This window comes from Mustela putorius, unplaced genomic scaffold (genome assembly GCF_011764305.1).
Source record: "Mustela putorius furo isolate JIRA1106 unplaced genomic scaffold, ASM1176430v1.1 tig00000275_pilon_pilon_pilon, whole genome shotgun sequence".
Taxonomy (NCBI): domain Eukaryota; kingdom Metazoa; phylum Chordata; class Mammalia; order Carnivora; family Mustelidae; genus Mustela; species Mustela putorius.
In genome coordinates, this window is record NW_025421341.1 from 13,433,209 (window position 1) to 13,458,361 (window position 25,153).

The 25,153-nt window shown below is 39.1% G+C and overlaps 1 protein-coding gene across 6 annotated transcripts in view; it reads left to right on the top strand.

Moving 5' to 3' along the window:
* The first annotated feature begins 241 nt into the window (after window positions 1-241).
* Window positions 242-25,153, top strand: part of PIKFYVE (phosphoinositide kinase, FYVE-type zinc finger containing) — a 78,633-nt gene continuing 53,721 nt past the window's right edge. For 2 of the 6 annotated variants that reach the window (XM_004764280.3, XM_045078668.1), the window contains exons 1-8: window positions 350-1,000; window positions 4,794-4,974; window positions 7,066-7,218; window positions 10,373-10,491; window positions 11,244-11,415; window positions 16,343-16,550; window positions 18,490-18,579; window positions 23,820-23,958. In XM_004764280.3, the coding sequence (XP_004764337.1) occupies window positions 4,803-4,974; window positions 7,066-7,218; window positions 10,373-10,491; window positions 11,244-11,415; window positions 16,343-16,550; window positions 18,490-18,579; window positions 23,820-23,958 (1,053 nt within the window). In that variant the 5' untranslated portion in view covers window positions 350-1,000; window positions 4,794-4,802. The other 4 variants (XM_004764279.3, XM_004764278.3, XM_004764277.3 and 1 more) reach the window with 4 other exon arrangements.

The following is a 25,153-nucleotide window of genomic DNA, read 5'->3' on the forward strand; positions in this document are numbered from 1 at the left end:
GGACGCGGAGCGCGGTAACATCTTGCGAGAGCCCTCATCATCGAACACATACGGTAACTGCGGCGGCCCAGACAGCACCCGTCCGGTGACCCCGCACGCGTGATGCTCACGCGCGCAGTCGCCTTGGCTTCCTCTGGGAAGGCTGAGCCGGCCTAATCAGTCAAATTGCCCAAGACGACTCTATTTGAGCTCGACTCCTTTTGCCTGGCCGTCTGATCCTAACGTGGCGCGGCTGGGAAGGAGGGGGCGGAGCCGGCGCCCGGGAGAGTTGCGGATTGGAGAGGAGGAGGAACAGGGGGCGGAGCCTTCGGGGGAAGCGAGAAACCGCATCAACCATGTAAGTGGCTTTGCTTCCTGCAGCAACCGCCGGCGGCCCGAGTATCCCCGTCGCTGCGCTCCGGAGCTGGCTTCCTGCGCCTGGACGGGGTGAAGCGGCGACTGGGGTGGAGGGTGGCCGGCGGGGCCGGGGCGGGAGGCGCTGGCAAGAGGCGGCCTGTCGCGCGGCCGGCTGGCGCTGAGAGCGGGGAAGAAGGCCGGTGTGAGGAGCTCCGGGGCCAGAGCGGAGGGGAAGGCTGAAGTGAGGGCGAGAGCTGGCGTTTCCCAACCGTGTCGGGAGGCCGGCTTGCGGCCGAGGCAGGGCACCGAAGGGCGGAGAGCCCGCGCCCGGGGCGAGCCGGCTCCCTGATTCCCCGGTTGCCCCTTCTCTGGCGAGCGGGGAAGGGAGCCGGGTGCGGCTGTTCTTGAAGCGGTTTCCTCGGAAACATTTGCAGTTCCCTTGCCCGTCTCCTGTCCCGGGTCCCCGAGCTTGTTTTGGAGGTGCACAGTCCAGTTCCTCCTCCTGTCAGTTGCCGCCGTAGACTGAAGAAGAAAGTTCCTGAGCTACAGAACACGACACCAATAGTGGCTTTTCCGATACGTATCTACGTCCTTAAATGATTGCTTCTGCTCTTCGAGTCCGTTCCGTTTCTACCCGGGTGTGAGGAGGAGGCTTGATTTCCCAGTTAGTATTTGCCCTTTGCTTAGAATATTCCCAACAGAAGGGTGAGGATGAAATGTGATGGGTATTTTTAGGGAATTAAGAGTCTGCTGTTCCAATAGAGTGGTTATGATTTTTAACATACTCGAGAAATATGAGAAGTGCTAGAAGTCTGTATAAAGCAAGTTACTTAGGTTTATCGGAAGTGTGTAGGGATATGCTAAATGATCAGGTGTGGATTCAGTGCATCCTCTCTTATAATGAGTACCTGCTGACGGTAGAGGTAGTGGGTCGGGTGTGGCGCTCTCTTATTTCTCACTTATTTGAATCTGGTTTTCTGCCACTCCAGAATCCCATCAGGATTCAAAAATAACCTTGGTTTTCATTTTGGGTTGGTTTTGTTTGTTTGTTTTTGTTTGGTTGGATTTGGGAAACACTGGGCAGGTGAAGTCTTCTGTGGAGCCAAACTACAGTCCCCTTTTCTTTCCCTGAGTGCTCCCTTTTTCTTCTTTTTGGGAAGAGTAATATGGATCATGTTGTGGTCTTGCTTTAGTATTTTTCTTGGCATGTTGATGAAAAATTGAACAGAAAAACCCTTTGTTGTTGGAAACTGACATTTCTGGTGTTCAGCTGACTTGTATTATTTTGGGTACATTTTAAGTATTTTTAAAAGCTGTATGTAGGAATGATTCAGCTGATACAACTTGGGTTTTTTCATCTGCTTTATTTTGAAATTGGCTAGTAGATCGGGCTTGTTTAATACCTTATTAGCTTTCCTATTGGCTTAATCACCGAGATAACGGGTGGTGGGTCTGTATATACTAGGAGCCTTCAAATGAGAAGAGGCAGAGTACTGGCATTTGGAAGAGTAGGTTAATATTTCTTTCTTTCTTTCTTTTTTTTTTTAAGATTTTATTTATTTATTTGACAGAGAGAGATCACAAATAGGCAGAGAGGCAGGTAGAGAGAGAGGAGGAAGCAGGCTCCCTGCCAAGCAGAGAGCCTGATGCGGGACCCGATCCCAGGACCCTGAGATCATGACCTGAGCCGAAGGCAGTGGCTTAACCCACTGAGCCACCCAGGTGCCCCTAGGTTAATATTTCTAATTGCCTATCACTTAGCAAAGACTCCTGGTTTATATCACAGACAGTTTTTAAGCTTTCAGAGTAAGAATTATAAGTTTTTTCAAGATCCTGGTGTCCTTATGGAATTTTTGAGATGAACTGTGTGACTGTGTTTATGTTTCAGAGATTATAGTTGCTGAGTGTTGTCATGGTAATTTTTATCCTCATATTTCCAAAGCTGATTAATTAGTTTTGTATGTGGGTGACCCTCTGAAGTAATGCTGAGATTCTTTATTCAGATTGCTAACTCTGCTTCTGACATTATTTCTGTCAAAGTAGAATGTAGACTGTTTTCCCAGGCCTGAGTGTTCCTGTAATCACATAATCCCTTTTCCTTAGTGCTTTTTTTTTTCTTTCCTTTTTTCCCCCATTCCCCCTCTTTTTGAGTTTACATTTCTTCAGTCAGCAGCTTGCTTCAAAATCCTTTATGCTGGAATATGGATTGTTGACTACTCTCCCCAATAGTGGATGGTATTAGAGGCCTCCTCTCTCCCTCTCCTTCCTTTCTTCTTCCTCCCTCCAGCCCCTCCCTCACTCTGCGGGCTCCCAACCTTCCTTCCTTCCTTCCTTCTCTTCCTTCCTTCCTCCACCTTCCTCTACTTTCCTCTCTCTCCTCCATCTCTCTGTCTGCTCTTCGTCAACACTCCTTCCACTTTTTCTTCCTCCTTCCCCCTCCGCCACCGTACCAATAAACAGTTATTGCCAAATCATGTTCAAGTCCATGGTTTAATTTCTGCTTTGTTTAATTAATTAATTATTAATCAGGCAATGTCTTGAGTAGTTAGAATTCAGTTAGGCCAGAATTGGAAGTATGTGAAGAGCTACAAAAATAATTAAAAAAAATATTTTATTTACTTATTTGACACAGAGAGAGAGAGAGAGCGGGCACGCGATCACAAGTAGGCAGAAAGGCAGGCAGAGAGAGAAGGGGAAGCAGGCTCCCTGCTAGGCAGAGAGCCCGATTCGGGAATCGATCCCAGAACCCTGGGATCATGACCTGAGCCGAAGGCAGAGGCTTAACCCACTGAGCCACCCAGGCGCCCCTACAAAAATAATTTTGATCTAAAGAGGAATTCTAGAATGAAACTTTGGGGTCTACTTACAGTTCTATCACTGACTAGCTCAGTGACCCTCAAGAAAGGTGTTTAGGTTTAGTGTACATTGCTTGCCTCCAAGATGAAATGTAGTAATAAGGGACACCTGGGTGGCTCAGTTGGTTAAGCAGCTGCCTTCGGCTCAGGTCATGATCCCAGCGTCCTGGGATCGAGTCCCACGTCGGGCTCCACGTCGGGCTCCTTGCTCAGCAGGGAGCCTGCTTCTCCCTCTGCCTCTGCCTGCCATTCTGTCTGCCTGTGCTCTGTGCTCGCTCTCTCTCCACTCTCTCTGATAAATAAATAAAATCTTTAAAAAAAAAAAAAAAGAAAGAAATGTAGTAATAAGTCCAGCTCTGTGCTCTCTCCAGGATTTTTGCAAAAATAAAACAAGATGGTAGATATGATTTTGAAAGTGAAAAGCATTTGAAAGAGTATGATGTCCTCATAGTAGAACATAAATTAGTTGACAAACTATAGAACTTTAATGACTAAAGTTATGTGTAGTTTATGGTTCTCATTTATTTGAAGTATTAATATGGCAGGAAATAGACACTCGTGTTTTTCTGTAACCTCCATCTGTTGATGTGGTTACCTTTCCTACTTCAGTTGAACTATGATTTTTAGTTTTTGGGAAAAAGCCCTTTAAGATCTTCATTTTAATGTCTATATGAGTTTACTCTTAAAAGGAGAAGAACCAGGTTCATGTGCCTAGAAGAAGAGATGCTAGGAACAGCTTGTTGATTTGTATAGTTTTTGAACTGATAAGGCATGGCTTGAGGTTATATATATTATATATATAATATATAATTACATATTATAGAAATATATAATTTTTGAGGTTATACACAAGTATCCTTAAGGGTTGACTGTTGCATCTTGGGAATATTTATGTTTTACATTTTTTATTTTTCCAATTTTTAAAAAAGATTTATTTACTTTAGAGAGTGAGAGAAAGCACGCCCACATGTGAGCTGATGGAGGGGCAGAGGGACAGAGAATCTCAAGCAGACTCCGACTCCTTGCTGAGCTCAGAGCCCATATAACTGGGCTCCAGTTCCATCTCATAAACCCTGAGATCATGATCTGAGCTGAAATCAGGAGTCAGACGCGTAACTGATGGCTACCCAGGTGCCCCTGATTTGCATTTTTTTAAAAGAAAAAATTGAAATAAGTTCAAAAAATTGTGAGGAATTAATATACTTGTGTAAAACCTGTTTTCCCCGGTATTGAGTATCTGTCTTTAAAAAGAGAAATCCTAAAATGAAAAAGATATAAATTATGTCAAAATGCTTTTTTTGTTTTTTTTCCTGCTCACATTTATATTTACCTCCAAATTGTTAATGATTTCGATGTTTTCTGTAGATTGAATAACAATGTAGGCAGTTAGATTGGCTATATAATCATAGTTTCATGTGATTGAGACCTTTATGATCAAGACTGCAGTGTTTCTAAGCCTTAATTTGCAATATAACGCTGAACTAGATTTATTTACTCTTTGGTTTTCAGAGGTCTGAGTTTTCAGAGTCAGATTTCCAGAGATTTAGGGCTGCTGTTTCGACTTTTGAGCTTCCTTAGGAACTCCTATCTTTTGTGTTTTAGACTCATGAGATGGCCACAGATGATAAGGCTTCCCCAGCAGTGGACTCTGCTAATGATTTGCCGCGGTCTCCTACTAGTCCTTCTCATCTCACACACTTTAAGCCTTTGACTCCTGATCAGGACGAACCTCCTTTTAAATCAGCGTATAGTTCTTTCGTCAATCTCTTTCGATTTAACAAAGGTAAGCATTATTCTTAACCAACTGAGCCACCCAGGCGTCCCAAAGGTAAGCATTATTCTTAAGGATCAGAGAAGCTGCAGTTTTGATTTTCCGAAATTCTCTTGTTCAGCTTTCATGCTGTGTCTTTGCAAGGATGTGAAATATCAACAAGGAGATAGCTTTAGCCATAGGTCACTGGGGTTTATTGCTTATGAAGAGAAAGCTAGAGTTTTCCCTGCAATCTTACTAATTATTGGTAACTAAAGATCTGAATTGAAAGCTAAATGTTAAAAAGAGGTCCCTTTTTGAAGTTAGCCTTTTTTTCCCTTTCTTAATATATTTCAACTTTCTTAAATTCACAGAATGGACTTTGTTCTTTTAAGGGTTAATAGACAAAAAGATTGTAATTAGATCCATAAAACTAGAAGAATCAGCATATGGGAGGAAAGGTTCTTCTATTTCCAAAATTTAAACTGTTATGCCTGTTGCCTTAAACCCATTAGATTAAGTTATAAATGTAATGATATCAAGAGAATAGATACTTTTTACTTATATATTTCAGGAAATTCAGTATCGATGCAGTACTTTTATGTAATGAACAGTCTGTATTCCACACAAATGAAGTGTTCCCAAAAGAAAACTTCGCTTCCAGGATCCAGTTCAGGGTCACATTTTGCATTTGGTTTTCATCTGTTTTTAGTCTCCTATTCTTAGTCTTTTGTGAGGTTGACATTTTAGTAGATAACATGCCAGGTATTTTATAGAATCTCCTTTGTTTGGGGTCTTCCTTATTTTTATTTTTTTTCACTGAAGTGTAGCTGACAACATAGTGTTGCTTTAGTTTCCGGTGTACAGCACAGTGATTGGACAAGTCTATACGTGGTGCTGTGCTCCAAGTGGAGCTTCCCTCTGTCACCATGCAATGCTCTTATATACCATTGACTATGTTCCCTGTGTTGTGCCTTTCATCCCCATAACTTGTCCATTCCATCAGTGGAAGTGAAAAGGTACTTTTTAAATGAGCTCTTTTCAAGTAATACATTTTTTACCTAGAAAAAAATTTTTAAAAATATGGCCTGTATCTTCGCTTTCTATTTGTCTGTATTATTTGATATGCAGTAGAAAGTAATCCCTCTTGTAAGGAATTTGAGAGTTAATTATTAAATGAATTCAGGAGAAATTTTAGTAGTATTAACTGACTTTTAATAGTAGTCATATTTAAAGCTGTATAAAACGTCTTCTTAGTCCACTTTTAAGATAATGACTTTTTTTAAAAGAATATTTTTTATTTATTTAACAGACAGAGATCACAAGTAGGCAGAGAGGCAGGCAGAGAGAGAGGGGGAAGCAGGCTCTCTGCTGAACAGAGAGGCTCGATCCCAGGACCCTGAGACCATGACCTGAGCCGAAGGCAGAGGCTTAACCCACTGAGCCACCCAGGTGCCCCAAGATAATGACTTTTAAAAAATCTTACTATTTACTTATAGATTTATGGAAAAATTGGGAAGCTAGTACAGAGTTCTCATATACTCCCACACCCAGCTTTCCCTATTATCATCTTACGTTAGTATAGTGTATTTATTATACTGTATTATATTCATGAACCATCATTGATGCATTGTTGTAAACTAAAGTATGTGTTTTAATCATACTTGTTCAGTTTCTACCTCAAATCCTTTTTCTATTCTAGGATCTCATCCGGGATACAACATTATATTTACTCGTCATAAAATAATAATCTTCTTATTCAGCAAATGTTTATTGAGCCCCTACTATCTGCTTACTGTTGCACTATTTTAATAGTGTATGGTATCTACCCCATAAACAAAACCGATCAAAAAAATTCTCTGCAGTCATGTAAAGCTTGTATTCTATTTCCTTTAATATGCTCACAATATTTCTAATGAAATGTAAAACAAACTGGGGATCACATATGCCAAGGGTATATCAGCTTGTAATTTTGTCACTTTCTTTGAATTTCTTTTTTTTTAAACTTAATTTTTAATTATGCAAGTAATATGTAGTTACATTGTTTTCTGAACAATTTCATCCTCTTTGCTGAACTCTTGAGTTTTACTTTTTCAAATAATGCCAAGCTTTCCTTTGTTACAGAACGCGCAGAAGGGGTCCAGGGAGAGCAGCAGCCTCTAGCTGGAAGTTGGGCCAGCCCTCAGCTTCCTTCAAGAACACAGTCTGTGAGGTCACCTACACCTTATAAAAAACAGCTTAATGAGGAACTCCAGCGACGATCTTCAGCAGTATTAGGTGAGACGGTGCTTCTCATTTCATCTCTCTCATGTGTTGGATTTTTCCAGTCATTGTGTTTTTCAGGTTGTTTATTGACTTAACTTTTCTACCGTTTTGGAATAGTCAGGTGCTCTTCAGAATTAATGACACTATTGCCTTGGTAGTGAAAGAATTTGTTGATACCTAAAAAAAATTCCTAAGCGCTTTATTAAATTTTAACTTAGGCCAAGCACAGATCTCTTGACTGTTTTTTGATTAATTACTTGCTTGGGTTTCAGAAGAGAACAGTTTGCAACATCCCCAGAACACAGGTTAGTTTCAACTTTGTGAAGGAATTCTGCATCTGTTCTTGGGATGGCTAGTATAATGTGGTGCGCATGACTCTGGCTGCAGAACTCTGTCACCTCCGTTAGCGGGCTGCCACTTGCTCTTGGCATTCTGTCCTTGTTGGGGTGCAGACTGTCCTTGTGGCTGGATGAGCTGAGCTCTTGCCTGTTTGTTCTCTGTCCTGGTCTACTATAGTCATCTCCTTCATTTTCATGCTCTTCTGATGAGTATAGACTGGGGGTCAGTGCCTGAATCGAGAGACAAAACAAATGAGTTGTTTTATGTTTTATTTCTGTTAGAGTATTGAACTCAGCACAGTGGTTTGCCCAGCTAAAGGTGATAGAAGAAAGGCAGTGAGAGGTGGCCTAAGAGAGGAGGAGGGGGCAGCATTGGAAGTCAAGTGTCCCTCGACACCATATCCTATCTTGTCTGGCCAGCTTCCTCATGAGATCCTTGAGTGAAAAGTAGGCAGGCACAGGTAATGATGGTTGGCGGGAGGATATCTTACGGCCAGCTGAGACTCGGTATGGAACCTGAGGACTGGAGTGGGGCTTGTGCACGTTTCTTAGGGCAATGAGCCTCAGCCTGGGTTCCATCAGCCATTTTGGAAGGAAGACCCAGAAGGTGGGAAGGGGGAGAGGGAGAGAGGAGCTCTTCTTCTACCCCAGATTGTGGGAAGGAAGAGACCATCCCCACCTATCCTTTAAGCTCAGTAAACTCTTTTGCTTTTAAACCTGACCTGTGGCCACACTGTTGTTTTTGTTGAGGGATCTGACTATGTCCTATGCTGAATTAAGCATAGAATTTCCTTATTTGTCAAATTTAGGAGTTGGACTAGAGGCTCTTAGGGATTACAAACTGACAGCCTATCACACCTTGCCTTGGTGTTTTGATAAACTTGAATTTAAATATCACTAGGTAGGGGTGCCTGGTTGGCTCAATTGGTTAATCCTCTGCCTTTGGCTAAGGTCACGATCCCAGGGTCCTGGGATTGAGAGCCCCAAGTTGGGCTCTCTGCTCAGTGGGAGCTGCTTCTCCCTCTCCCTCTCCTCCTCCCCCCTGCTCATGTGCACTCTCTCTCTCTCTCTCTCTCTCAAATAAATAAATAAAATTCAAAAAAAAAATCACTGGGTAGAGCTTGTAATGTCTAATTTGCTGCAATCCTTACCACTCCTAACTGTCTTTTATCGAGTCCCTTTGATTCTTTGATTCTTTTTGCCTTAGCTGCTAGAGACATTTACATTTAAGCTTCGGAAGCCTGGGACTGTTTGACCAATCAAGTTCCTTTTTCTACTGCAAGGCTGTAATTCCACAATTTATTAGCCCTGTGACTTTAGGAACATCATTTCATTATGTAATATCCGTTTTACAACAGAAGCATCTAAGGTTATTTAGGGCAGAGTGCTAGACCAGATTTCCTCTCAGGTCTCTTTCACCTTCATGTGTGATTCTTTTGGTTCCAGCAAAGGCTTGTGTTTCCTTTTCTGTTGAGTGATGCCATTAGTACTCTCTTATGCTTCTAAATAGCTAAATGCAAGGGGTTGTCCCTGCAGGGGAGCACAGCCGTTGCAGTCTAACAGCTTCATCTGCCTCTCTTTTTACCTTATGAATTATGGACACTTCCTTTATTTTGTGATACTCAAGGAGAATTTGGTCATTCTAATGCTTGCATGTTGTATTCCAGTAACAACACATCTGAGGTGTCTGCTGAAATTAGCATTTGACTATAGAAAAAGTTTTTAAAGTTTTCTAACATAGGTGCACTTTTGATAATTATTTGTGTTATTCAGTTGTCTTGGGAAGTTCTTTGTCAATTTAGATTCAGAGAACAACCACTCGTTTCTTGGTAATCCTTTCTGTGCCACCCAACCCAAACAAAGAACATTTAAAACAAATCTAGCGGTGAGTTTGAGAAAGACTTGAGTCCGGGTATCTTCCATCTTGATTTCCATAAGTTATTTGTTAATGAGATTAAACTAATAGAGATTTTCATCCCTTTTATCAAGCCACCTCCCTTCATTCTTAAGCTTTGTAACAGCCAGAGCCAGGAAACTTCAGTCGTAATCTTACTCTAAAATAAGGAAATAATATCATAGTTTTTGTGGGTGTATGCATTTTGTCCATGAAGCTGAATTTGGTTTACTATTGATAGGACTGGCTTCGGTATTGCTATTAAAAGTGTAAGTGATGTCTTTCAGTTTGGAGATGCAGGGTCAAGAAGGTGGCAGGAAAGGGTGGGACTGGAGTTCTAGCAATTCTTTGGTGTTTTTAATCTGTTTAGATCTTGGTGAAGCGAATTGTGGGTAAATCACCGCCCTGGATATTCTGAGCTCTCTCAGTCTTTGGGGATGTGGTTATTAAACTCTTTTCTGATCATCTGCTTCATGAGGCTTTAGGTACTTGGTCTGTAGACTGAACTGAACTGTTGCTTACTGTTTGGCTGTAGACACTAAGCTAGGTCAACTCACAGGGATTGCTTTTTCTTCTAAAATTTTAGCAGGTATTTATGATGATTTGGGAACAAAGAGCCCAGTAAATCATAATGAATTTTGGGCCCTTCTGAGCAATGTGTCTGTCTGAGGCCTCAAAGCCATCAGTGGTCTTAGTGCTTTTCTTAGGTAGCCCTTACTTGCTTGTGAAGCAGTGTTTTACATGGTAATAAATACTTCCAACAGCCGCTTATCTTTATAAAAACTAGTTTAACTCTCAATCCATGTCAGTGGCTGGGAGAACATAAAGGCACTGTGCATCACATATATACCTTATTTTGCATAGATATTAGAGACTAATAACAAGGTTGCCTTTTCTTTCTTTCTTTTTTTTTTTTTTGGTAAATCTGATTCAGACACGAGAAGGAAAGCAGAACCTACCTTTGGAGGTCATGACCCTCGTACAGCTGTTCAGCTTCGAAGCCTCAGCACCGTATTAAAACGCCTCAAGGAAATCATGGAGGGGAAAAGCCAGGTACTCTCTAGGGGGTTTAGAAGATTTTTATTAAATACTTATATGGGGCTTATGCCATACTCACTAAAAATGGCATAATGCTACTCGACTTGAAAGAATGTTCAGCTAGTAGTTCCTCCAGTTATGAACACATTTTTAATACAAATTCTTAACTTTAATTTATCATTTTTCTGCCCTTTATGGTAAGTGTTTTTTGTTTTAAGTTAGTACTTTTCGGTTGAAGAAGTATTTATTTAGCTCAGATGGTCTTTCATGGTTTCTTCAAGAAACTTTATAATTCATGGGAAGTTTTGGGGTCAAGCTTTTTTTTTTCTCACAGAGGTCTAATTGGACCAAATACCATTTTTTTTGTTTGTTTTATTTTGTTTTGTTTTTGCTTTTTTGGAAAAGACCATGCTTCACTGATTGCATTATAAATCTTGTCATAAGTTCATATACGTGTGTGAGGGTGTGCCGGGCTCTCTTTTCTGTTCTATAGTTCCATTTCTTTTCCTATCCTTGAATGAATTTTCTATTTAAATTACTATAGTTTTAGAATAAGTCTTGATGGACAGTAATGTAAGTCCTTCAACTTAAGCCTTGTTCAAGGTTATTTTAAGGCCCAAGGTGATTTTGATCTTTTCCATTCCCATATGAATTCTTGAAATAAGATGTCAATTTCTGCAGAAGAAACCTTGTAGGATATTGATTAGCATTGCACTTTTCATTGCATCTTTTCATATTTTCAGTTTCACATATTGTTACTGTTACAGGATAGCGACCTGAAGCAATACTGGATGCCAGACAGCCAATGTAAAGAATGCTATGACTGTAGTGAGAAATTTACAACCTTCAGGCGCAGACACCATTGCCGACTGTGTGGGCAGATTTTTTGCAGTCGTTGCTGTAATCAAGAAATCCCTGGAAAATTTATGGGCTATACAGGTAAATGCACTTTATTGACAGTTTTGCAGTTTTTAAAGGTCATAACTATAAAATAGTTATAATACAGGACCGTTGTGAAGCCAATTTTTATTTTGGGTTTTGTGTGTGGGACATGAGGAACACAAAAGTGGGGGTGATACAGCTTTGCTTTAAAGGACTTTACAGTCGAATAATAAAGTAGATGGAGAGGTTCATAAATAGAGTAAAAGATAGTGTGTCATAGATGCTAGCAAAAACCACAGGAGCAATAATATTTATTAGACAAGGTGGTTAGGATAGATTACTAATATATATTACTATGAGAATTTTCATTTTATAAAATGCAGATCATCCTTGAGTTATAGGACACCTTGCTTAGCAAACTGCATCTTATTCATATTTTTTCGTAAATTTATCAGTATGGAAATGTTAAATTATTTAAATTATTTGTTGAAGCAGAAAATACCAAACAATGGTATGTGGATTTACACAGTGCTTTGGGAGTGGGAGGTGGGCAGAAGTTACCAAAAGGAGAAGACTCTTTGCATCTCTCAAATTATTTTTGTTGCCGTGCAAATCTTCCTCTTAGCCTTACTCACTCCCCCTGCCCCCCAGCTGCTAGAGTTCAGAGCTCAATTATCTTTCATCAGGATTTTGGCTGCAACCTTTAGAGGAATTTTTTACCTTTAGTTTTTCCCTACTTCTAGATCCTTTTCCATACTCTGGTTATTATTCTTTGTTAAATGCTAATTTGATCATATTGGGATATTACCTGCCTAAAACTCATTCAGAGCTCCCGTTACCCTTAGGATAAAATCCTGTCTTGTTAATATGATTGTCGTGTTAGTTTCTCAGGGCTGCCATAGCAAAATATTACAAACTGAGCAGCTTACAACAACAGAAATTTATTTTCTCAAAGTTCTGGAGGCCAGAACTACAATAATAGCTCTCACTGCACAGGTCAGAGAACTAATGTAGGGATTCTTCCATTTACTGAGTATGTTTATTCCAACTGTGTGTTTTTAGAACTGAGGAATAACCACAGAGTAACCACTCAACCCACCAGAAGATGGATCTGAGCTAAAATCTATTCATCACCTGACCTCTATAAGTCCCTCTCCTGACTGGTAGACTATAATAAAATTTTGGGTCTCCTGAAATGAGAGCCAAGTCCAGTAATCCACCAAAGGTTTGACTGTTACCTTTTTCTTAATGCAGTCACCCTTTGGGGAAGGGTGGTACATATATTAACAGTGTTAAATTTTTGGCAGTGTGTAATGAGGTTTTTCTCAAGGGGACCTAGCCTCCCTGCTTCATTCAAGGAATTCTGGGTCTGTAAATGGCTCAATTCTGAGAATTAATTGGGAGGTCATGACTGTTTTTGATTTAAGTTAGACTACTGTCCACTTGTTCTGGAGTTTGTCTTATACAAATCTAGTAAAAATTTAGTAGACTGCCCATTGACTTCACTTTTGGGAGTACTATGATCAATGCCATGGTCGCTACAAATCAGACTATTCTGAATCCTGTGTTGACTCCACTGTCTATTATAGTATCCGTGCCCACCTTGTCATTGGTGATTAAGTGCCACCATTCTGCGTGTGCCACTCTAGAATCTAATGGTCTCCATTGCATTTAGGTTTTTCAATTCAGTGGAAGCAGTTCCCACTGTAATTTCTTTTCTTTTTTTTTTTTTAAGATTTTATTTATTTGACAGAAATCACAAGTAGGCAGAGAGGCAGGCAGAGAGAGAGAGGGGGAAGCGGGCTCCCCGCTGAGCAGAGAGCCTGACACGGGGCTCGATCCCAGGACCCCGGGATCATGACCTGAGCCAAAGGCAGAGGCTTTAACCCACTGAGCCACCCAGGCACCCCCCCAGCCCCCCGCCAACTGTAATTTCTGACCTACAGAGAAGAGTGACCACAAAGCTCTACAAGGATCTTGGGGTTCCCCTCACAAATTTATTTCTCATGGTCATGAGAGGTATATGTTCTAGATCCTGCTGGGGTGAGTAAGCAAGTGTTACTTGATAAATCCTTTCTTAACATTTAATATCCCTAATTCTTTGGATCCCTTCCTTCATAATACACCAGGTTAGTTCTGGCCTTTCAGCCTCTTAAAGTATAGGCCACTTTTGGTCCCATGTTTCAGCCAGTCAACCAACAAGACTGTTAGAGCCCTCTTTACTCTCATGCTATGGTTTTCAATTCATAATCTCTATTTAGTGGGCTCATATCAGTAAATTCAGCTGGGTCCTACTTTATGTTCTTTCTACTGTATCTTTGATATATCTCCACTGTATCTCCTATATCTTTGATATCCATTTGCATACCTATTCCCTGGGTTTCTGTCCATATGAGTTGGAAAAATGTTAGTTCACCTTCTCATGGGTCACACTATACCTTACCTTTCAGGGCTTGCTGGGACTTGAGTCTTGTTATAGCTCTAGAAGCAAAGAGGGTAGTGGGAGTGGGTCCTGAGGAGAATAAGCAGTGTCTTGCAAGGTAGAAAACTCAGGCCATTTTGGATTTCTCAGGCAAATCAGGGTTAATCTCCTCTGACAGATTGCAAAGGCTAAGAAAGGTAAAGAAGACTCAGCAGAATTTTTCAGGGCTTCATTCCCCAGCTTCATCAGGATCTTTCCATAGATCTCCATTCTACTTTTCAGGATTCCATTCCTTTCTAATCAGTGCCCTCATTTTCACAGCAGTCATACTGCAAGATTAAGTATTCTATGTGTGTTGTGATTCAGCCACTTGCAGGATGAAACTCTTAGTTTGAGTTTTAGCTCTGTGGCTACAGGAGATAATGATTTCTCTCGGGGAAGACAGAGAAACTTCCAGGTAGTTTGTACAGCTGGGAATTTGAATTCCTGAGGTCATCCTTCCTGCCTCCCTCCCCACTTTGTCTAGTAAAATTAGGAGCAATCAGTCAGCCTCATTGTACCTGCTAATTTGACAAAAATATTCTAAGATATGAGGGCCACCTACTTTATGGAGGGTAATTTACTTAAAGTCAACAGATTGTATATGTTAATCATACATTAATCAAAACCCTTCACAGTAACAAGGAGATTACTGTTTGGCCAACCAACTAGTCTCTCTAAGTTGACACATAAAATTAACCATTGCAAATGGAATAATACATGTTGGGCACTTGTACAATGTAGCCTCGAATAAATGTAAAGTACTTAGAATAATGTATGGCACATGGAAAGGGTTGAATGCATATTAAGCAGTTATTGGTGGTAGTAGCATTAATATCTCTACATCCATCAGGCAACTTTTTAATTATATGTGTGTCTTTCACCTCAGTGGACCAAGGTCTTTGGTGGCAGAGCTGTGTCTCCTCAGCCTTTGTTATACAATCACATAATTAAGCATCTGTTCAGCAGACACTTGCTGATGAAATTTCTTCATGATATGAAAACTTTTTAGTTCAGGCTTGGCTGAGTTCTGACCATCTGCATTCTAATAGCTGCCTGGTAAAGGGAAATTTCTTTATAGTGAGAAACAAACCAAGCCTTTATTGTGGGAACTTAGAGACCTTTCTGCAGGATGTCATTTCACTTCCTTACTGTAGTTCTACTTCTCTTGGCTGGTGGTGATTTGTCCAAACACTCTTATTTACCCCAGACCAGATTTACTTTTTTTGGTCCTGATTGAAGTGGATATAGTTTTCTTTAGTTTTAGTATATTTCATCTGTTGAATTGTGGCATCAGAAATAAGTAATGCAACAAGTGATACTTAATTTTGTGTAAAATCTATGCATAATGTAACAAAACTGAGGACTACATAGAACATAATGTAACGAAACTGAGGACTACATAGTCTTAACATGGAAAACCCCCCTAAAACTATTTAACATAATTATACTTGGTTGTAATTATGGTAAAAACAGTACAGTTGCCTTTAAGAATGTAATAAAATCTGAAATTGTTTCTTTTAAAAATTAGTAATTCCCTTTCAATAATTCAAACTCTAGTATTGATTAAAATCTTATTACTAACTGATGAAATTTTTTGAGTTCATTTTTTCCCCCTCGTTCTGAATGTTTTCTCAATAAATTCTGGCCTTCTAAAATAAATTTAAAAAAGAAATCTTTTGTTCAAGTCCCATCAGTTTTCTAATGTTAATTGTAAAAAAAAAATTAAGGTGGAATTGTTAAATAACATGTGTTTGTAAAGTTCAATTATCTGACCTTTTTTTTTTTTAGTACAGTAAACTTACAGACTCAAACAAATAGCTTTTACAGAAAAATAGGATGGAAATGAAAACTTCTGTTTGGGCTGGGCTGTGACCTTAAATGACAACATATGAAAAGTATTAAATAACCTTGTTGTTTGTCCTCTGAAGAACATTTCGTTGCCAACTCAGCTTTCACCAGAGCAATTTCTTAACAGTTCCCCAGCTACTTCACAGGGTCTGTAAGCCCATTTTGTTATTTGTTTGTTTCTGAGATGGTGCCCCCTTGTGGAGGCTGCTCTCAGGGTTTCACAACAGACACTTGCAGGACATTTTCCTCCTTACCCAGGGAAAACATGTTGTTTCTCTTTGTATTGCTTTATTTACTCTATTCGAAACAGTTTTTTTCTTGAACTTACTGTCCATTATTTCATTTTTAGAACCTTGAAAAGTTTATTTTTTTGAAAAATACTCTTAAAGAGTTTTTTTTTAGTATCATTGGGTGCTATTTTCTTAACTCATTAATAAATTTTGAGGTTATTTGAATGAATGGATGAATTTATCACAATGATGGTTTTTAAAATATATAAATGAACCCAAAATTATTTGCATTGTGAAAACATCTTTTTTAGTAGTCTTTAGTAGTAGAAGACATTTTCCTGTTACCTGAAAAACTATTAACCCAAGGACTTAATGTGTTTTGTTAAGTAACCTGTTATCATTATTTTTTAAGTTCATTTTCTTGTTTTGTTTTCCTTCCTAGGGGACCTCCGAGCTTGTACATACTGTAGAAAGATAGCTTTAAGTTATGCTCATTCCACAGACAGTAATTCCATTGGGGAAGACTTGAATGCTCTTTCTGATTCTGCTTCCTCTGTGTCTGTACTGGATCCAAGTGAACCTCGAACACCTGTTGGAAGTAGAAAAGCTAGCCGCAACATATTTCTAGAGGATGATTTTGCCTGGCAAAGGTACTATCACTTAAGTACAATTTTATTTATGTTTGAGAAATACAGATAGTCTTGTGACCTGAGGCTGCCTTCAGTTTATTTTTATCTTCTTTGAATTATTTTCTATATATTCTCCTCCTTATTCTTTGGAATGTTTATGGGTAGTAATTATATTGACTAATTAGAACCTAAGCTGTAAAGAGGAGAGACTTTATATTTATATTGTTCTTGTTCACTGTTCTACCTGCTGGCACCAAGAACAGTGTATGGTATATATCTTGAGATTTGTTAAAAAGGAAACAGAAGTTATTGAGATGAATAATTTCTAATGTAGCCTTCATAGAGAAGGAAAATGCCCATAAATTTTGTATTCATAATATTTGTAAATGAGGGGTGTCTGGGTGGTTCAGTCATTGGGAGTCTGCTTTGGCTCAGGTCATGATCCCAGGGTCCTGGGATTGGCCCTGCAGTGGGGTCCCTGCTCAGCGGGAAGTCTGCTTCTCCCTCTCTCACTTCTCCTGCTTGTGTTCCCTCTCTCGTAGTGTCTCTCTGTGTCAAATAAATAAATAAAATCTTAAAAAAAATTTGTATATGAAATTAGATCTTTTTTCCTCCCTAAGGAACATTTCATGTTTTTCCATAGGTTTAAATCTGCTACTTCCAGTTGCCTGCTGGTGAAGGATGTTTCTAACTCTTGGTAGTTACACGGAATTGTTTGAATTAGAATCCTAGATTCATCAGTTTCTGATTTTTTTTTTTAAGCTAAGTTATATTCTTATGTATAATACTAAATCTAGCCATATGAAAGGGCTTAGAGTTTTAATTAACCCTTTTCTGATAAGTTGTTTTATCAATCACCCTTAAAAGTGTGAGGAAGTAATAGGCAACTAATTTAAATAGAAGTCAAGAACGAATTATAGCTGCATTCTACATATATGACTCTTAGGGACATAACGTGGAGCAGAAAAGAAAGTCACAGAGGTGTACAATGATTATTTATGATGTTCAAAAATACATAAAACAAACACACTGTCTAGGTATACAGATGTGGTAAACTTAAAGAGAAGGGAGGGAATGATAAGTATAAAATTGATAATAGTCGTTTCATTGAAAATAGTCTCCCAGAGGGGAATGGGATTGGGTAAGGAAATAACACGCATTTCAGAGTCAGTACTGATGGTACATTGTTATTTGTGGTGTCATAATTCTTTATCAATTACGTGTCTTTTATAAATTTTAAAAATTGATTTTACATTTAATAGAACAGTAAAAAAGTATAGGGATTCTCACTCCTTTCTCACTTTAGTTAGTAATCCCTTTTAGTTGTGGCTGGCCCTATTGCGTGAGCCCAGAATTGGCAAGTGTCTTTTAATAAACTAGATTTGAAATCTTCTTGAGAGATGTAGGATAGATGTCAGAGGTAGAGTAGTGTGGCAGTTGTTTCATGTTCATTCTCTTTTAGTTATCGTATCTCTTGGATAGGCACCACTTTCTCCTTTTGATAGATGTAGAAGGTGAGGTTTAGAGAGATAACTAGTGGACCCAAGGTCAAAAGCTAGAAAGAAGGAGAGCCTGCACTTGGACATACGTCTGACTCTGCGGTGCTATTCCAGTGGGCTAAGGGGACTGAGAATAAAATATTTGAACTCAGGGTTTCTCCCCAAAATCATTTCAATTTTGTATATGATGGATGTAGGAGTTCTGTAAGTACCCATCCAACCGGCATTATTATTTTAAGGACTCACTGTATACTTAATAAGCTACCAGCCTTTTGGCAGTTGATGTAGTTAATATAAAAACTATAGTTTCTATCTTAATTAAAAGAAGAAAACAAAACTAACCCCTAATATTATTATTGTAGGGGAAAACAATCAGCTTTTAAATGTTAAAGCACTTCACTGAAAGTGGATTTGCTTGTTACTGTCCCAAATCATCTCAGTATTTTTCTGTTTCTTTGTAGTTTGATTCATCCAGACCCTTCAAATACTCCTCTTTCGACAAGACTTGTATCTGTTCAGGAGGATGCTGGGAAATCTCCTGCTCGAAATAGGTAAGCTGCCAAATGAAAACTCCATGTTCTGTATTTGATTTTTCTTTCTTTCATGGCAATGAGAAGAGCAAACAGATAAAAATGGGGTGGGATTGATTGTTCCACTTTCTTAGCTCTAAAATCTGAATTAAAGTATTGTTTTTCCATTTGCTAGTCAGCTCTGGCTTGCATTCTTTTCAGTGTCTCTTTTCCAGTATTCTCTGCTGGCTTCAGATCTCCACTGGCTTTCTCCTAGCTCAGCAGATAGCCTTATTGTCTATTGTAGAGCCAAGAGGGCAGCTAACAAATAGGCACTTCCTCAACTCTTACCGCCATTTACCAACCTGATTACGTTTAGAGCTCATCTTTTTTTTTTTCTACCTCTTATCCAGGCTAATTCTCCATTTGTATTCTGGATCCCATCCTTTTTCATTTTTTATTAATTATCCTGTTGATGTTTGTACCTTCTACCTTTCATTGCTGACTCCTCACCATTAGCATTTAAACAAACTCAGATCCCCTATTAAAAACAAACAAAAATTTCTTCTTTATGGTTCATCTCTCTTTTCCTATATTCTCAATTATTTCTTTTCTTCTTAGCCAAATTCCTTGAAATTGTTCCCTGTAATCATTCTACACCTGCACACTTCCTCCTCCTTTTTCAACATACTAGATCTTACTGATGTTCACACCTCTTCACTGAGAAATGCTTTCCTTTTTACAAGTTTAAGTGGTGACTAAGTAGTTCTTAACCTGAAGAACTAGAGATCTGAATGACCTTGGTTTAACATACTTTCTGTTCTTTCTACAAGTATTATTAAGTACCTAGAAACCAGCTCTGTGTAATACAGCAGTGAATCAAACAGTCAAAATTTAATGCTCAAAAAAGCAATAAGGCATATGGGTAGAGATTGACATTTTAAAATTGTGTAGTCAGGGAAGATCTAACCGGGAAGGTGACATTTGAGCAAAGGCCTGAGGATATGAGGGAATGAGCCATGTGAACATTTAATAGAAGGGTGTGCCAAGAAAACAGAAAATAGCGAATTCCTAGAAGGAATATAGCTGGCAAAGAGTAACAAGAGGTCCTGTGTACCTGGAGTAGAATATTCTTATAGTTAATTTTAGGCCTTTGTCATTTACTCTGGGTGAAATGGGAAGCTACTAGAGAAGTGAATTTTTAAAACACTTTTAAAATTATTTTGAAAATATTTCAAATTTGTAAAAAGTTGCAAGAGTAATAAATTTAATATATTCTCTATTAAGGTTCACTAATTTACATTTTCCCATTTGCTTTGTTTTTATTTATATAATAGACATTTTTTGAGAATAGGTTGCAGACATCAGGATCTTTTACCCTTTTTTAATTAATAAACTTCATTTTTTTAGAGCAGTTTTAGGCTAATAGCAAAATTGAGTAGGGAGTACAGAAACTTCATATATACCCCCTACCCTCATAACCTCCTCCATGGTCAGTACCCTGTATCATAGTGGTATATTTGTTACAGTTGATGAACAGCTGTTAACATATTATCACTTTGCATTGATACATTATCACCCAAAGTCCATAATTTACGTTAGGGTTCACTCTTGGTGATGTATATTCTGTGTTTGGGACAGATGTATAATGATGTGATGTCCAGTGTTGTAGTAAACTGTAGTTTCACTGCCTTAAAAATTCTCTGCTCTGGGGTGCCTGTCTGGCCTTCAGTTAAGCATCTGACTCTTGATTTTGGCTCAGGTCATGATCTCAGGGTATGGGGTCTCTGTGCTCAGTGTGGAGTCAGCTTGCCCCCTCCCTTTTCCCTGCTTGTGCTCACCCTCTCTCTCTCAAGTAAAAAATTCAATAAATAAATAAAATCTTTAAAAATTCTCTGTGCTCGCTTTATTCATTTCTCACTCCCACCCAACCCGTGGCATAGCCACTGACCTTTTTACTATCTGCATAATTTTCCCTTTTCTAGAATGTTTTATAGTTGGACTCATTCAGAATGCAGCCTTTTCAGATTTGTTTCTTTCACTTAGTAATATTCATTTAAGGTTCCTCCATGTCTTTTTATGGCTTGATAACTCTTTTTTTCAGCATTAAATAATATTCCATTGTCTCGATATACCACAATTTATCCACTTACCTACTGGAAGATATTTTAGTTATTTCCAAGTTTTGGCAATATGAATAAGGCTACTATAAAGGTTTGTGTGCAGGTTTTCATGTGGTCATGCATTCAGTTCCTTTGCATAAATACCAAGGAGTATGATTGCTGGATCATAGGTAGAGGAGTATGATTAGTTTCATAAGAAGTTGTCAAACTGTCTTCCAAAGTGGCTGCACCATTTTGGATTCCCTAAATGGAAGAAGAAGAATTGGAGATGGAAGTTGTGCTATAGTGAAGGAGGGAATGTCCCAAGGGGATGTGGAGTTAAGAGAAATTTTTTTTTTAAAGGTGGGATGAATTACAGTATTTCTTTTGGCATTGTACAAATGGAGAAATAGCTGTGCTAATTTACAGAGTAGTTCCATCTGTTTTGAATTAATACTATGATTGATGTAAATCTTTGGGAAAGGTATAATTTAGTCAGTGAGTACTATTTCTAAATAAAAGTTTACCCAGCATTCTTAATGCTAGGCTACTTATTAGAGTATTTGACATTAGGGGTTCCTAGGTGGCTCAGATGGTTAAACTTCTGCCTTCAGATCAGGTCATGATCCCAGGACCCTGGGATCAAGCCCTTTGTTGGGCTCCCTGCTCAGCGGGGAGCCTGCTGCTCTCTCTCCCTCTGCCTGCTGCTCCCCCTGCTTGTGCTCTCTCCTGTTGCCTCTGTCAAATGAATAAAATCTATTAAAAAAAAAAAAAGTATTTGACAGCAAATGTGACTATTTTTTTTTGTTTTTGTTACTGCCATATCAGGATATTAGGTTATGTGTAGGGATAGTTAGAATGTTAGAGAAGCAAAACACAGGATAATACAATCATTGGAAAAGAGTTTCTATTTTCTTTACTTAATGTATTTATTTGAGAGAGAGAGCATGAGGTCAGAGGGAGCAGCACACTCCCCGTGGAGCTGGGAGCCTGATGTGGGACTCAATGTGGGACTCAATGTGGGACTCGATGCCGGGATCCGGGATCATGATCTGAGCGGAAGACAGTTGCTTAACCAACTGAGCCACCCAGGATCCCGGAAGAGAGATTTTAATTAATGGAGTCAGACATATATTCACTAAAAGAATATGCTAAGAAATAAATGATTATTTGAAAAATCTTTATTATTTATTTGATAACAGTGCTTTCTCATAAGCTATTAAGAATGACTTTTTGCTAAACCTGTTACAGACCTGTGAATAATTTCTTAAATTATTTTTTTAAGATTTATTTATTTAGTTTTGTAGGGGGAAGGGGAGAGAGCACACATGTGCATGTGCATGCACAAGTTGAGGGAAGGACGGAGGGAGAGAATCCCCAAGTAGACTCCCCACTGAGTGTGGAGCCTGTCTCAGGTCTGATCTCATGACCCATCAGATCATGACCTGAGCCAAAACCATGAGTTGGATGCTCAACTGGCTGAGCCACCCGGGCACCCCAAAGTTATTTTAAAATTATCTTTATCTTCATGGCAGTGGGAGCATAGTTTTTTAGTTGGCACCTGGTTTTGAATGGGAGGCAGCCTGGCTGTTAGTCGAGTTACCTTAGAAAAATAACTTTATCTCTGATTCTTGATTTCTGTATTTGTAGAATGGCTTTAGTAGTACCTACTCTATAGTATGCTATGAAAATTATTATTATTTTTTTAAAGGTTGTATTTATTTATTTGACAGAGATCACAAGTAGGTGGAGAGGCAGGCAGAGAGAGAGGGGGGAAGCAGGCTCCCTGCTGAGCAGAGAGCCCAATGCAGGGGGGCTCGATCCCAGGACCCTGAGATCATGACCTCAGCTGAAGGCAGCTTAACCCACTGAGCCACCCAGACACCCTTGCTGTGAGAATTAAATGAGTTTATTGCCTAACTCATTGTAGAAGCTTCTGTTTATATAGAAGCTAGAATTTGGTTTCATTTCTTTCAAAGTAGAAGCTAACTAAAATTTCTATCTCCAGTTTTTAAATAAATAAAAGCTTGCTTGATGCTATTGACATTCCACTTACAAATCATTTATCTAGTAACTTTGCCCAGGGGCAAAATTAAGGATGCTATATAAGTAATAATATATTAAGAGAGGAAACAAATTTTCACTCATTTTTTTATGATCAAATTCAAAGTATGATTGAGGATAACAATGCAGTTCTAATAAGAAGAAAGGGATTATTTTGGGGGGGATAACATTTGCTTAGCTGGGGTTCAAAAGTTAATGTTTTCTCTTACCAGAACATTATAGATACTCATCTAAAGACATTCTTGTTTCATTGGTTATGCAAAAACTATTTGGTCAGTGGGCCAAAGTTTCCTGTTTCTGATCTGCAAAATTCTTTCCCTCCTTATCTCCCTCCCTTCCTTCCTTCCTTCCTTCCCTCCTTCCTTTTTAAGATTTTATTTGTTTATTTGTAAGAGAGAGAGAGCACACAAGCAGGGGGAGTGGCAGAGGGAGAGGGAGAAGCAAGCTCCCCACTGAGCAAGGGAGCCTGACCTGGGGCTCTATCCCAGGACCCTCGTATGACCTGAGCATCAGGTAGATACTTCACTGACTGAGCCACCCAGGGACCCCTGCAAGATTATTTCTGCATTTAGTCTGATTCTTCATATTTGTCAGTTAAAACAAAAACAATAACACTAGTTTTCAGCATTTTAACAAGTTTATATCCTTTTCCTCTGAAATGTTACTGGTAAGTATACTATATTTACCATTGCTTTCCTGTAATCTCTCCGTAGCAGCTTTGCTTTTTCACTTATTCTGAAATAGCTTCTCCCAAAGATGATATCATACGTAACCATCATAATTACATTTAAAAGTACCCTTAATGTTGGCAAGTAAACATTTATTTATTTATTGTAAAGATTTTATTTATTTACTTGAGAGAGAGAGAATGATTGAGAGAGCATGAGAAGGCAGAGGGTCAGAAGGAGAAGCAGACTCCCTGCTGAGCAGGGAACCCAATGTAGGACTTGAACCTGGGACTCCAGGATCATGACCTGAGCCGAAGGCAGTCAGTTAACCAAATGAGCCACCCAGGAGTCCCAGTAAGCATTTATTTAAAAATGAATTTTCACTGTAATTTTATTTATTGATGAAGAATTTACAACTGTGTATTCACTTTTTTGTTTCTCTTTCCAGATCAGCTAGCATTACTAACCTGTCACTGGATCGATCTGGTTCTCCTATGGTATCTTCATATGAGACATCTGTCAGTCCCCAGGCTAACCGAACCTATGTTAGGACAGAGACCACTGAGGATGAACGCAAAATTCTTCTGGTACTGGTCTAGTATCTTTGCTATTTTTAAGAGACCTATCAATAGCCAGTTAGCATATAAATTAATAGAGGAAATAATTATCTTGAGTTTTTATTAAGATCACCTAAGAAAGTGGTGAAGCATTCAGTACTCTTATATTGTATTAATATTTTCTTGATCCCTTTCATCTGGTAAGATTTGAGGTGCTTACATAGTAAGAGAGCTGAACGTTTAGTTAGGTCCCAGATTGTTCTTAAACTTTGAAATATGTTTCTCATACACACAGAATGCTTTGCATATCTTTCTACTGTATGTTGATGTGAGACGGTTATCAGTTGTTTATAGACTTTATGTAAGTGTAAAATATTGTATTTAGTCCCAAGAGTGACTCAAAGAAATGGAAATTGGCTCCTGTCCTCAAGCTTAAAATTCAAAAGGTAGAAATGAGGCTGATGGTCCGGTCCTTAATAGTAAAAAAGCAATACTTTATTGATAAGAGATAGAAAGATCATTAGTGGTGAGGGCTTTAAACTGAAGGGTTTGGCCTGGACCTTGAAGAACGGATGGATTTGGGCAGGCATTGAGGAAAGCAACTCTTATTTAAAGGTATGACAAAGTATAGAGGTGAAAATAAGCATTTTCCATGCACCAAAGTAGGATTTATTAGTTAGGAGAGGTTTGGAGAGAGAGTAAGCTGGAGTCTGTGGGCAATGAGAATGGAAGTTACTTGGGGTTACCTCGTGGAACATGGCAAGTTCACCCTTTACAAGTTTAGATTTGAACCCAGGTGCTGAGCAATGTTGGGAGTTTTTTTGAGCAGGGAGTCATTCACTGAAGGCCTTCCTTTAGGAAGATTCACTTGGCAGTTGTTGGGTACAGGTCAGAAAGGTGGGAAGCTGCTGGAGTGAAGACTACAAGAAATGGATTGGTGTGGTTGGCTGTTTTCCCCTCTCCCTTGCCCGTCTTCAAAGAGGAGATTTTGCAGTTTTGTACTTTGATAACTAGGAGACTGAGCATATGTGCCATGGACTGGGAAAAATTATTTGGGGTAGTTGTTTTTATTTTCTTCCCTAAAGATTTTATTTATTTGAGAGAGAGAGAGAGCACACAAGCTGGGTAGTGGGGAGGAGTGGCAGAGGGAGAGGGAGAAGCAGGCTTCCTGCTGAGCAGGGAGTCCAACGTGGGGCTCGATCTCAGGATCCTGGGATCATGACCT